Source organism: Copadichromis virginalis, linkage group LG11 (assembly GCF_057382275.1).
Source record: "Copadichromis virginalis isolate Kocher_CV1m ecotype Utaka linkage group LG11, C_Virginalis_male_GT1.1, whole genome shotgun sequence".
Classification (NCBI taxonomy): Eukaryota; Metazoa; Chordata; class Actinopteri; order Cichliformes; family Cichlidae; genus Copadichromis; species Copadichromis virginalis.
This window is the reverse complement of record NC_140628.1, coordinates 39,961,125-39,975,029: the sequence shown is the minus strand read 5'-3', so window position 1 is coordinate 39,975,029 and position 13,905 is coordinate 39,961,125. Positions and strand designations below refer to the sequence as shown.

Sequence of the window (13,905 nt, the reverse complement as noted above, 5' to 3'; positions counted from 1 at the left end):
GTATTTATTGGCACAAACATCGTGTGTGCGCTCACACTGTTCAGCTGTCACCGCTGTCCATCGCACAGGCGGGTCTTACCTTGAGAGGCGAAGCTGGCAGGCAGAGTCTTCTCCACCACATTGGGATCTGCGAGCGAGGACAGAGTAAAGTCAGAGAGGCGATAGCTGTGCAGGCGAGCAGTGATGAGGGCTTCTCACAGGTCGGCGTGTTCTGTCACTGAGCAGGAAGTACTGGCACGTGAGAAGAAGAGCGTCGCTTTTACTGTGACCTTTGTCCCCCACGTACATACATGTGTATGCATGTCCGTGTGCAGACGGAGTCTGAGCGTGGACAGCAGTAGCAGAGGGCGTGTTATCAGCGCGACCACAGAGGACTTTAGTAGGAAGCAACACGCAGAGCATCCTGTTAGCTGTCCGCTGATAGCAGAGGTTAGTGGGTCCACAGACGTGGAGCGGTCAGCTTGTGTGCAGTCTGGACTTACGCTGGTTCCCACATGTCTGGAAACATTCATATTCCGTTCTAAAGCGGTTGGCGTTGCCGCCGCAGCCGCCATACCAGAACCGAGAGCATGCACCGACGTTTGTGTCAAAGAACCAGGCTGTGGCGTATTTCTTACACTGGTTGCCGATATCAGCGGGCAGCTGACACCGGGCTGAAAGCAGAACACACACATTTACTACAAACAGGCAGCGGCTCCAGCACAGACTGACTGAACGCCTGCATTCCTTCTGATGACCAGCAGGGGGCGACTCAGGAGGAGGAAGCTTTGGGAGAAAGTCTCTTTTTTGAGGGAGGGATGCCAATTTTTCCCCACTGTGACCATACTGCCTCGGCCCCAAGAAACACCTTCAAACATAAAGATACAGCGACGGAGCAGTCGGCTGCAACTCTGGGGTTCAGATTCTGAAACCAGAATTTATCCACCTGAGCCAGTGTTGTTGTTAGCAACCTTTATTCCATCATCAGCTCTGTCATCCATCATGGCTGACAAACGAGCACACCCTCCTACCCCGAGCTCCTGTACGTGATGATGGTCCGCCTCCTTGAGTTGCTTTTACTGCCTCTGAGAGAATGCAGGCTACGTCCGTCTTTTATGTACAGTCTGTGGCTGAGACCCGCTGCTCATGCAGTCGAACAAAGACACGAGGTTAAAGCATACATGACACGCGACATGCCCACCACATCTGTGCAGCTGCTGAAGGAGAGAACATCTGTACACACTTTAATGAAAAGAGTTTGTCTGAACCCTGCACACGACGTCCTCTATTGTATAGAATTCATTTACTGTGTATATGTTGTACTCGTATTACCGTGCATGTGACAAATAAAGAATGTTTTCCTGCTGAACCTCAGAGGTCAGAGGTCGTGTACCCCTGCCATTATGTAAGGCGTTGTCAGAGCGGTCCTTCACCTGCAGCAGTGTGTCTGTGCCGTGTGTGCGGCTACCTTTGGCGTGCGTGTCAGAGATGACTTTCTGGCCATTTCCTCTGATCAGAGCGTCGATGACGTCCAACTGCCCGGTCTGAATCTGTCCTCCGGTCTGCTCCTGGAAGTCCTCCTCCACCTCCTCTCCAAACACGTCCTCCAGCTGTGCCACGCCCTGACTGAACACAGCGACCACATGTGTGGACACACTATCACCATGTGAGAGCCTTTCAGCTTCCTAATGCACAACAATTCTTGATTCTCCCAAAGTCAAACATCAACCAAGAATTAGAAATTTCAGGAGCTGCAAACTTTCGTTTTAGCTGAGGCCCACGTGATGGCGATGCGAGTGTGTGATTTACCCCGTTATGAATATCTGTCCTCCCTCCTGGCCGCCCAGCTGGTCACATGCTCGCCTCAGAGAGGGAGGAGGATACGAGGTGACTCCCTCTGAAACAATCACGGGACAAAAACAGTGATGGTGAGATATACTCTGCGGTGAAACGGGAAAGGAACTGATGGTTACCGTGAATGTTTAAAGCAAAGTCTGAAATGATAAATGATAATAACCCCTTCCTTCAGGTGTTCCAGAACACCAGTAATCTAATCTGACTGCTGCAGATGGGAAACATCTTACTGTTGAGGGCGGAGAGGAAGACCCTGATGAAGCGCTGGGCGTAGCCCTGCTCGTCGGCCTTCAGCCTGTCGAGTCTGATCAGGTGCTGCTGTATCGGCACGCTGGCCAGCTCCTCCACCTCCGTCCGGTTGTAACGATCACCCACCGTCACCACAAACAGCGCCACCCCCTCACACTTGGCCTTCTGGGAGATGTAGCGCAGCTTGGCCTGGTCTCTGTAGGCCGTCTTGGTGCCCACCACAGTCAGGACGGCCCTCTTGCTGCGCGACTGGCCGGCCTTCAGCAGCACCTCCCTCAGGGTGTAGTCCAGCATCTGTCCCAGCGCCAAAGAGCCGCCCTGCTGCTGCATGTTCTGCATCATGTACGTCTTCATGTCTCCAGCATTCTGGTAGGTCTGCAGGCCGAACTCCACCTTGGTGCTCTGTTGGACCAGAGCTACTCGGGCCTGGCGGCCGGCTCGGCGGGGCTGTGGACTCACGGCCAGCTGCTCCACCACAGAGCTCAGCAGCTGCCGGGCACCGGCGTATTCATCGGCCTGGATCTCCCTGGAGCTGTCCAGCACCATGACCAGGTCCACATCCGCCTGCTGAGGCAGCACTGGTTCCTGGATGAAGGTGCACTCCTCTGCACGCCTGCAGGGGTCTGCAGAGACATCAGAAAGCGTGATGCTGATGACAGGAAGCTACAAAAGCTACAAGTGACCCGTCATGTTTGTGCACATCAGATCTCGGACTACTCGACAGGAACCAGGATGCTGTGGCACAGAAGCATTTAGAAAAGACGCCAGCATATTCTAATTATTGAACCTCATGGAAGGTCTAACAGTGTGCTCTGATATCAGCCAGCGTGCTGTTACCCATGGGTTCAAAGGTCAACAGGAAACACAGCACACACTGGCACTGTGCACTAGGGATGGGTACCGGTGTCCGGTGCCATCATAAACGGTAGTAACCAGACCGAAAAGCAGCGCACATTTCGGTGCTTTTTTTTCCTGAGCTGTGATACACTTCTAGCCAATCATTTTACGTTTCTGAGGATAGTAGGCGGGCCCAGGTACGTACGTTCTTTTAGAGCAGAGCTACAGATTAAAAATGTCCAAGGCGAAGCGGTCCAAAGTCTGGCTGTACTTCACAGCAAAATATGCAAACTCAGCAGCAACAAGTGCTTTAAGCTGATACTGTGATACTGTCAAAGGAGGTCACACCTCGAATCTGATGAAACACCTGGCGACGCATAGCGTTTTTTTTAAAAGCCGAGAAATGCGCCGTATTTGATGGCAGCAGCAGCCGTTCTTCTCTGCGTGAGTAGCTTAATGTTGTTCGTGTGTAATTTACGTTGAGTAGGCTAACCACGTTATTACATTAATGCATGTAAGGTGAACTAGCAAACATCATCATAGCTACATGCGGCTGTCTTCTTGTTTGATGGCAGATACTCCCTTCACCCTGGCCAAAAAGGCTAAAATGACCAAAGAAAAAGTGGAAAACAGTTAAACATGAGAGGTTTAGGACAAAGTTTGTGTTTTTTCCATTGTTTAAGCACTGCTTCCAGCCAAGAGTGATACCATATATGCCCCATAGCTGCAGAAAAGGCTAACATTGTTATCTTTTTACAAAAAACAGCTGAACATGAGAGATTTTTGGACCAATTTTGTGTTCTCCATTCTTTAAGCACCGGTTTGAGCACCGTTTGAGCACCGTTTGAGCACCGTTTGAGCACCGGCACCGTTTCAAAAGTACTGATTTGGCACCGGTATCAGATAAAACCTAAACGATACCCATCCCTGCTGTGCACACAGATCCATCAGATCATTCATTATGCATTTATTATCACTGACTCTCAACCCCGAGTACTGAAAACACGTTCTTTGGTAAAAAGACTGCAGTGGGCTCATTTTTCATGTACAAGGAGTCAGTATTAGTTTGACAGCGTTCTGCTCGCCTACGCTGTCAACCACGAAAAGTCAGAAGAGAGATCAGAGCAGAAAACGATGCTCACCGTAGCAGATGGCGCAGTTCCTGACCTTCCTGAGCCCAGTGGCCCGTTCTCCCAGCACCGTGAACACAAAGTTTCTCGAGTCATCAACCTGATGGGAAACATTGAACAAAGCGCTGAGTACAAGGTTACAATGAAATCTACTCATTAGACATCGTTGTTCAGACTCAAACGATCTTAAGTGATTGAATCTGAGCTTCCTTTGTTTGCAGAGACGCTCGCAGTGAAGCATCGGCTGTTTGTTCTGCAGAGCCGGATGTTGTCCTGATGTTTCCACGTGTGAAATGTGTTAGTTTGATCTTAGTGAAAGGAGAGCAGAGCGGCCCTGGAGGTGCACCATCAGTGGCTCATGCTTTACTTTCTCCTGGAGAGAGGAAAGTTGCAAAGGCAGCACCGGTCCCGGTCCATCACTTCTGCTCAACATATGTAGTACAGCGTCTTGGAAAACTCTTTATCCCCGTCCTAATGTCTTTGGTCTGCGGGAGTTTTCTCCTGGGATCGCTCCCACGGAGGCCATGTTGTTCTGGGTTCTTCTGTGACCTCCTGGTTGAATCGTTGATGCACTCTTGGAGTCTTTCGCTTGTCCAGTTGCTCCTGAGAAGGTTCAGCATGTTCCAGGTTTTCTCCATGTGTGGATTATGGCTCTCGCTGTGGAGTCTCACAGCCTTAGAAATGTCTCTGTGACCTTACTGGCTTTGTTTTCAGCTGCTTCTGTAGGTCTTGGTGTGATGTGATCTTTTAGCCTGCTTTACTTTGTCAGACAGCTTCTAACTAGGAACTAATTGTATTGATTCATAAAGGTGCAAACTACAGCCAAGATGGCGCCGGTGCACATGGCTTGCCGTCCTCGGCTGTATCTGTTTCGCTGCTTTTTACCCTCTTTACGCTCTTTTACGGACCTTGGCATTGTATTTTTGATCCTTTTAGTTGTATGCTCATCTAATGGCTGAGCACTGATTACAGGCAAACACTTTTAAATCTAAGACTCTCCCATTCCTCTCGGGCTGATCCTTGCTGGAATCTGGGCGACGCCACCGCGCCCCAACTGGACCCTCCGACCGGCTTCTTCCACCTACCTCTTCCTAACCAAGAAACGCTACAGGAAATGCGGTAGAAGGAGCGGCCGTCGCGTTCGCCTCAGGGTCTACTTTAAAGCCAGAGCACCGGCTACCCACATGCCAGCCTGGACATTTGATCTTCTTTCCCTCCTTCCAGGAGGTTAACTTAGGCACCTTCTCCTCTTCCCCTGCACCGGTCTGGTAGGGGTGGCGGCATAGCCTCGGTTTTTAAAATTCATATGCAGTTCGGCAGCTACCCTCACCTACCTACACTAGTTTTGAAGTCCAGTTATTGGGGATGACTGCATCCACGACCACACTCTGCGTGGTGGTTTACCGACCGCCTAAATATAGCAAATGTTTTATCACGGACTTTGCTGATCTCCTAGGCTCCGTTCTTTTTAAGTATGGTTGTGTTCTCATTGTGGGAGATTTTAACATACACACTTGCTGTAAGGATGACTCATTTGCTAAAGACTTCCTTGCTTTAACGGACTCTTTTAACCTGGCTCAGTGGGTTAATGACCCAACGCATGTTAAAGGACATACTTTGGACGTGTTTTTCACATGGTCTGGACATTTGTTTTGTGGTCTTTATGTGTGCAGAGGCAGAACGTACCCAACGGGACCTCACCTGTCATGTAACCTGTAAGCATTTCTGGGTGTACAGATGGGTAGGCCAGAAAAACAGTGAGTGGATGTCTGTACAGAGCAGGAGCGTCTCAGCAACATGAGACATCATTGGTCAAGGCCACAAACGCGATTCCAGGCAAAACTCCTGGGACTCCTCCTGCTCCACAGAAACTCTTCAAGTTTCCGTGGTAGCCGCATGAGTCGCTGTGACATTAACAGATGTTTTTATACTCGATACGCTGACGTCATCATTTCTGGTGTCTCATACAGAAAGTGGATTTTCCCTCCAAGAGTTCAGAGCCTTCAGGAAATCTAAATGGTGGCAGAGTTAGTATAAATGAGGCTTTATTTAAGAAGTTTGTTTGAAGTAAAGGAGCAGCACTTCAAGCACTATCGTCAGATGTCTCCTAAAGAGGAAACACATCTTCATCTTCCTCGTGATGTGGTTCTTTCCAGGTCTTCTGGCTCAGCTCCCTCTTCATGCCTACTGCTGACACCGCTCCACTTTCCTGCTGGATTTCGTAATCGGTTTTCCAGCTTCAGCAAGGATTGGGAAAACTGCTGCGATTCCTTTAGTCCTGTGCTAATGTGCAACCCGCACCCCGCTTCAGACCGAAGGCAAAACAGTCTGAAGAGACTGACTCAGTCAACATCTGGATGAAAAACATCTGCAGGTAGCTGCAGGTAAATGACACCTACCTGCATGGCTTGTTCAATATCGGGAGTGTTCCTCAGAGAGATGACCGCTGGAACAATGTTGAGGGCCCGGTACTCCATCATGGCCGTTACAATGTCGTTAGCGCCCTCTGTAGGCCCGCTAGAAAAGAAGACGACCACCTTCCTCATCATTATTCCTGCTCGGACTCGTTTGAAGATGTTCTGACCCACGAAGCGCATGGCGGCGCCCAGCTGCCGTTTGTTGGACGTCCTCTCCTGGGCGATGTTCCTCACGGCCTCTAGCAGCTGTGCCTTGCGCCGGTAGTCCTGGAAGCGGATCAGGTACTTGGTGTAGGTGTTGTATCCCACCACAGCGACACGCGCGCCGTGCGGGCAGTTACTCTCTGCGATACTGATGTCATTCAGCAGGGAGAGGAGGGCGGAGCGCTGCCTACCAAAGTCCCCCGGGGTCACGTCATCAGACATGTCGAGACCGAACACCAGCTCGGTGGGGTAGGCCGGGCACGCCGACTGATCTGACGGGCAAAGAGGAGCTTGTGTTAAACTTTCAGCAGCCACCCGTTCATCAGTCACCAGGCTGGTGTCACGTTTATATCGGATTATACGAATCTGTTTACATAAAGGATATTTTACAACTGTAGAGCTAAACGTTTTAATCACAGAAGTGTGAGTCGGGGTAAAGGTGAGCAGTCCCAGCAGCATCTATCAAAGGGAGGCTGTGAACGCCTCTCATGCTAACGTCCACACTGATGAACCTCAGCTCTGTTTGCTCATGCAAAGCTGCTCTCATACCATCGGAGACCAAACATCTGTGTAATTCTTAGATACAACCTGGTGCTCCTGTTTCTGCAGTGAAGCCATAAAAATAAAACTAGTTCATTAACCTGCTAGGACCTGGCGTCCACATATGGGGACGTCACATTTTGGGTTGTTTAGACAAAAATACTAAGCTTTGCTTTCACAGGAGCCATATTGTTGTTTCTCATTTTGCTCCTGTGCACATCATTGCTCAACTGTGACTTTATAGTTTCCTATCAAACACCATAAAGTCCCAATAGCAAAGAGAATTAAAAATGCATGCTATGAAAGAGTCTTAGGAGGTTAAATATACTTAATTACTTAATTATACTTAAATATACTTTCTAATGAAAGTGTTTGTTAGGGAAAACATTCTAAAACACTTCTTCAGTAAAGACTCAGAGAAGAGAAACACACAGAACTTCTTGCTAGCAAGGGCAGCCTCCAGAGACTCGCGCTAAGAAACTGCCCCGGTCTTTATTTATACTTCTGTGTGTGTGTGTGTGTGTGTGTGTGTGTGTGTGTGTGTGTGTGTGTGTGTGTGTGTGTGTGTGTGTGTGTGTGTGTGTGTGTGTGTGTCCTGCTGATCAAAGGGTCATATAACATGAAAGCACAAAAGGTACATCCTTGGTCACAAAGAGGGTAGTCTCCCCCACCCTAGATGGTTCACCCTAGATAACACGGCGAGGAAGTCCAGCAGTTCATCTACACAAAAAGGCACTTAGACTAAAACAGACATAGCTATGTTAAAGCAATAAAACAAGGTGCAACCTCTCATGCTCCCAGGACGTGGGGGTGCATTCCTGGAGTGCACACCAAGCCTGCAGCCTGCTAGAGATCACACATCCTGTCACTACACAATTAATTATATGCCTCTAAGTATACATGGTTGCATATTTCCTAATACAAATAACTACACGCAGTATTCTACCATATGCAAACTTATATCACTAAAAGATTATACTGACTACTAAATACAATTTTCCATTGACAGTGTTTCAGGTCGAGGTCACACAGGAAATCTGCGTTTGGCTGATTGTTTCTTTGCTGTTAAACTGCTGCTTTCTTCCCTACGTTTGAAAGGAGAAAGATTTTTGGGTTGAGCAGAAACTGAGCTAAGAGGTGGCTGTGGTGGATACTGGGCACCAGTACAGCTGCCCAGCAGGTTTCTAAGTAGTGCAAAAAACCCAACACAAGCTGCAGCCTGACACCAAGCACGCCACGTGTGATTGGACCTGCATCACTCTTTGTGCAAAGTTTGTATAATTAAAAAAAATACATCTGCGAATGAGTCAAAGATGCTCAAAGACCACTGTAGTGGTGCAGAGAGAGAGACGTGTGTTTCCAGTACAGAGACCTGTGGGGTGCTGAGCTTATCAGGGGTGGAAATATTCACAGCTGTCCCACATGGCAGCATTTTAAATTTCTCTTTGATATTTGGGCTGATTGGGACCTGATGAATGTAAAAACAAAGAATTACCAGATTGTGTTCTCATTGTGGGAGATTTTAACATACACACTTGCTGTAAGGATGACTCATTTGCTAAAGACTTCCTTGCTTTAACGGACTCTTTTAACCTGGCTCAGTGGGTTAATGACCCAACCCATGTTAAAGGACATACTTTGGACGTGTTTTTCACATGGTCTGGGGTGGTGGTCCCCATCTTTAAGAAGGGGGACCGGAGGGTGTGTTCCAACTACAGGGGGATCACACTCCTCAGCCTCCCTGGGAAAGTCTATGCCAGGGTGCTGGAAAGGAGAGTTCGTCCGCTAGTCGAACCTCGGATACAGGAGGAACAACGCGGTTTTTGTCCTGGTCGCGGAACACTGGACCAGCTCTTTATCCTCTCCAGGATACTTGAGGGTGCATGGGAGTTTGCCCAACCAGTCTACATGTGTTTTGTGGACTTGGAGAAGGCATTCGACCGTGTCCCTCGGGGTGTCCTGTGGGAGGTGTTGCGGGAGTATGGGGTGTCTGGCCCATTGCTACGGGCCATTCGATCCCTATACAACCGTTGCAAGAGCTTGGTTCGCATTGCCGGCAATAAGTCGGACTCGTTCCCGGTGGGTGATGGGCTTCGCCAGGGCTGCCCTTTGTCTCCGGTTCTGTTCATAATTTTTATGGACAGGATTTCTAGGCGCAGCCAAGTGGCGGAGGGCTTTCGCTTTGGTGGCCTCAGACTCTCATCTCTGATTTCTGCGGATGATGTGGTTCTGTTGGCTTCATCGGGTGAGGGCCTCCAGCTCGCACTGGAACGGTTCACAGCCGAGTGTGAAGCAGCGGAAATGAGGATCAGCACCTCCAAATCTGAGGCCATGGTTCTCAGCCGGAAAAGGGTGGAGTGCCCACTCCGGGTCGGGGATGAGTTCCTGCCCCAAGTGGAGGAGTTCAAGTATCTCGGGGTCTTGTTCGCGAGTGATGGGAGAAGGGAGCCGGAGATCGACAGACGGATTGGGGCTGCAGCTGCAGTAATGCGGACGCTGCACCGGTCCGTCGTGGTGAAGAGGGAGCTGAGTGTAAAAGCGAAGCTCTCAATTTACCGGTCGATCTATGTCCCTACCCTCACCTATGGCCACGAGCTGTGGGTAGTGACCGAAAGAACGAGATCGCGGATACAAGCGGCAGAAATGAGCTTCCTCCGAAGGGTGGCTGGCCTCTCCCTTAGAGATAGGGTGAGAAGTTCGGCCATCCGGGAGGGGCTCAGAGTAGAGCAGCTGCTGCTCCACATCGAAAGGAGCCAGCTGAGGTGGTTCACGCATCTGACAAGGATGCCCCCTGGGCGCCTCCTGGGTGAGGTGTTCGAGGCATGTCCCACCGGGAGGAGGCCCCGGGGCAGACCCAGGACACGCTGGAGAGATTATATCTCTCGGCTGGCCTGGGAACGCCTTGGTGTTCCCCCGGATAAGCTGGAGGAGGTGGCTGGGGAGAGGGAGGTCTGGGCCTCTTTGCTCAGGCTGCTGCCCCCGCGACCCGGCCTCGGATAAAGCGGATGAAGATGGATGGATGGATGGTCTGGACATTTGTTTTGTGGTCTTTATGTGTGCAGAGGCAGAACGTACCCAACGGGACCTCACCTGTCATGTAACCTGTAAGCATTTCTGGGTGTACAGATGGGTAGGCCAGAAAAACAGTGAGTGGATGTCTGTACAGAGCAGGAGCGTCTCAGCAACATGAGACATCATTGGTCAAGGCCACAAACGCGATTCCAGGCAAAACTCCTGGGACTCCTCCTGCTCAAGTTTCCGTGGTAGCCGCATGAGTCGCTGTGACATTAACAGATGTTTTTATACTCGATACGCTGACGTCATCATTTCTGGTGTCTCATACAGAAAGTGGATTTTTCCTCCATTTTTTGTTTCTGAGACAAATAAGAGCCACATGTGAGGACGTTAGTTTTAAATTTTGATAGAACAGTGGCAGTATAACGTCCTCGTAACTGGATATCAGGCCCTTGTAGAGTAAAATTAATTATTTTCGTCTAGACATCCCAAAATGCGATGTCCACATATGTGGACGCAGGTCCGAGGAGGTTAAGAAAACCTTTTTCACCATCCTGACACTAACGACAGCAATAAATGAGGAAAAATCCTGAGGAGAAGAATCACAACAACAACACTGTGCTGAATCAAATGCTGAAGCTTCAGAGAGTGCAGCTGTGTCCATCTTTGATCCAGTCTGTGGACGTGGCTGCTGAGCTGTACTCACCACGATACCTGACTGTTAGAGTGGAGACACGTACCAGCAGAGCAAGCTGGAGGGAAAACAAACAGCATTTAGAGACGTGCAGGTTTCATTTCCTGAGATGATGTGAGGATGTCAGGAAGTCTTACCACAGTTGTCCCTGATGTAGGTGATCAGCTGACAGTCCTGAGTCAAAAGGAAAGACCTGTGATTACATCCTGTACTAATGTTTCCTTAATGTGGGTGAGGTGGGTTTAAGGTGGACTTACAGTCATGGCTTTGCCTCCAGGAGAACCTCGGGGGCCCTGTGAACAGTGTGATATCTGACTAACATGACAGAAGAATGTTCCTCACATTTGATCAAACAAACGAAGATCTCGACACCTTTTGCCTCATTCACCCCTTCGTGTAAAGTCTTTTATCAAACATTCGCGCTCCGATGGAAGCACTTGGGGTTAGGATCTTGCACACGGATATTTGGCCTGCAGAGCGGAGCAGACGAGGACTGAACCGCCAACGTTTGGTTAGTAGGTGCCCTGAGCTACAGCCACCCCAAACGCTGCGTGAAGCTCAGAGATCTTTAAAAACCACACAAAGGATTTTCCAGTAATTTTAAACAAGACAGCGAGAAAACTGAGCTCTGTAAAGGACAGAAATACCTCTGCACCTGTTTAAACTAACCTTTAGAGTTAAGTTTGGGTAAAAAATACATTTTCCTTTATCGTTGTAAGAGAGGACGAAATAGATTTAGAGGAAAACTAAAAAGTTTTCTTATAAATTAATCCACATCCAGTGATCTTTCTGGCTCCAGGCGCTCAGTTTGTGCAGCATGAAGTCGGCAGCTTCCTAAAGCTTTTCCACACTCACCCTGTGTCCCGGATATCCCGGTTCTCCGGGGACTCCTGACTCTCCTGGCAAACCCGCGTTACCCTACGTGACGGGATCACAAACAAACGTCACTGACGGACTCAAAGACCGAGCTTGATTCAGTTATCTGAGCAGTGGACTCTCACCCCTCGGCCGCGGTTCCCTTTGGGCCCTGGATATCCTTTCGGTCCCTGCAGCCCCTCCTCGCCCTGCAGAGAAAGAAACACGGCTCGTGAGGTAACGCATCTCCAAATTCAAACACAAGCCCTCAAGTCAACTTCCTGACCACACTCATCCCAAGAATAAACAAGAGCGTTCTTATCTCCGGCCTCCAAAAGCTTCTGGACAAACACCAGCGAGTAAAACTGAAAATGTGCTTATTTATTAAGGCGGCCTGTCTCATAAATCCTCGAAAAGGATCCAGTCGACTTTACCACAAAGCTGTGAGAGCTCAGTGATGCTCTGCTGTCAACCTTTTGTGTATGAATGTGTGAAAGCTGCAGGCAGCACGGCGAGGTGTTTATGAGCCACCAGTGTAGGCAGGCTTGTATTAGTTTTACAGGAGCAGTAAGATTAAAGGGTCCTGGGCTGCAGCCACGCAGCACCAGCAGAGGCTCCAGCAGGCGGTCCGGCCCACACACTCCCACCTCAACACGTCCAACAGCAGAAATAAATGTTTATTTGCAATGACTCGATCCACTGAAGAGCTCCTAAACAGTGTTTCTGTGTTACCGTCTGTGAGTATTTGAAGTTTCAGTGCAGCTTTGATACGTTTGCAGTGAAATCTCTGAACCCGCTGAGCTCACAGGTCCATTCTGATTGGTCCGCGCCACGAACACCCGCTGTCGTCCCGAAGCAGCGCGAGCGAGCAGCACCTGCTGTTTGCATCCGTTTGAATGATGTGAGAGAGCAAGAGGCCGATTTCACTGCGTCACTCTCAGAGCGAACAGCAGAATCACACATCAGCTTTACACCTGCAGGAGTTTCTGCTCAGCTTCGACGTGCATCGCAGCAAACACGCAGATTATTTCGTGTTCGCAGCATTTTCGTGGAGCTCTGTCAGCTCCTGAACTCGGTGGACTTAAAAACTCTCGTTGGACTTCTGTTAGCCTGAAAACGCTCCGATGTTTGGATCCTAACTCGTTTCTGATCCGTTCCCAGCAGGCCGCCTTCATTTCCTGTCTGCGTGTTTACTGCGATTTAATGCCAGGATGGATTCAACCTGATCTGCTGTGAACTCACCCGAAGACCAGGGTAACCAGGGAAACCGGGATCGCCCTGCAAGACACGGCAAGAACGTGAACGTTGTTATGAATGTGAAGCAGAGATCTAGCAGAAGGATGAAATACAGGATTGTGTATTATGAAGGGTCACCTTTGCACCTCGGGGGCCCGCGGGTCCGTAACCATCCCGACCGTCCTGACCCTGAAACACAGACAGTCAGCGCCACTGACATCCAATCAAACTGTTTGTCTGAACAGAGCGGGCTCTCGGCTCCTTACCGGCATTCCTCGGGGTCCGTCTGGTCCTGGTGCGCCCTCATCACCGGGATCGCCTGGTTGGCCCTTTAACAGCAACAACAGGTTGTCATGGTGAAGATAACCTCCCCCTTCACACCAACTGGATTAACCCCCCTGTCTCTATATGTGTGGGTGCAGACTGATAACCAGGCCAGCTGGCATTTACCCATAACTGTGGTTAGAAGGCTAACCTGGAGGCTTCACAATTAAAGCTGATGACATTGTGGTGGCCACGCCCCCCCATGTACCCTGTATGGACGTACGTGTATGACCAACTTCCTGCCTTCAGGCCCTGCTGGGTGGAAACTGTGGAGGATGTAATCTCTTCATCTGACCTCTTGGAGTATTCGTCAGCTATTCTCATAAATGTGATCTTATCTGACGTGAAGCGGGGACGTTTATCAGATGTTAAACGATGATGATGTCACACACCTTCTGTCCGTTACCACCGATCCGTCCAGGTAAGCCCGGGTCTCCAGCGGGACCTGGTCCACCCTGGAGGAAAAACCAGCAGAGTCAGAGCCACACACAGTTCCCTTTTACCTGATTATCCCTGAATGCACCGTGGACAGAGCCCGTCGGTCACAGAGCCTCACATAAATCTCCGCTCG

At 49.7% G+C, this 13,905-nt stretch overlaps 1 protein-coding gene across 1 annotated transcript in view; it reads right to left on the bottom strand.

Annotated features, from left to right (window-relative positions):
• Nucleotides 1-13,905, bottom strand: part of col6a4a (collagen, type VI, alpha 4a) — a 65,376-nt gene that overhangs the window by 1,160 nt on the left and 50,311 nt on the right. The window contains 17 exon segments of the mRNA XM_085472501.1: nt 80-127; nt 483-677; nt 1,413-1,445; nt 1,448-1,605; nt 1,789-1,876; nt 2,064-2,705; nt 4,062-4,149; nt 6,449-6,942; nt 10,966-10,977; nt 11,057-11,093; nt 11,177-11,212; nt 11,775-11,837; nt 11,921-11,983; nt 13,017-13,052; nt 13,149-13,199; nt 13,277-13,339; nt 13,727-13,789. Coding sequence (XP_085328627.1) covers nt 80-127; nt 483-677; nt 1,413-1,445; nt 1,448-1,605; nt 1,789-1,876; nt 2,064-2,705; nt 4,062-4,149; nt 6,449-6,942; nt 10,966-10,977; nt 11,057-11,093; nt 11,177-11,212; nt 11,775-11,837; nt 11,921-11,983; nt 13,017-13,052; nt 13,149-13,199; nt 13,277-13,339; nt 13,727-13,789 — 2,170 coding nt within the window.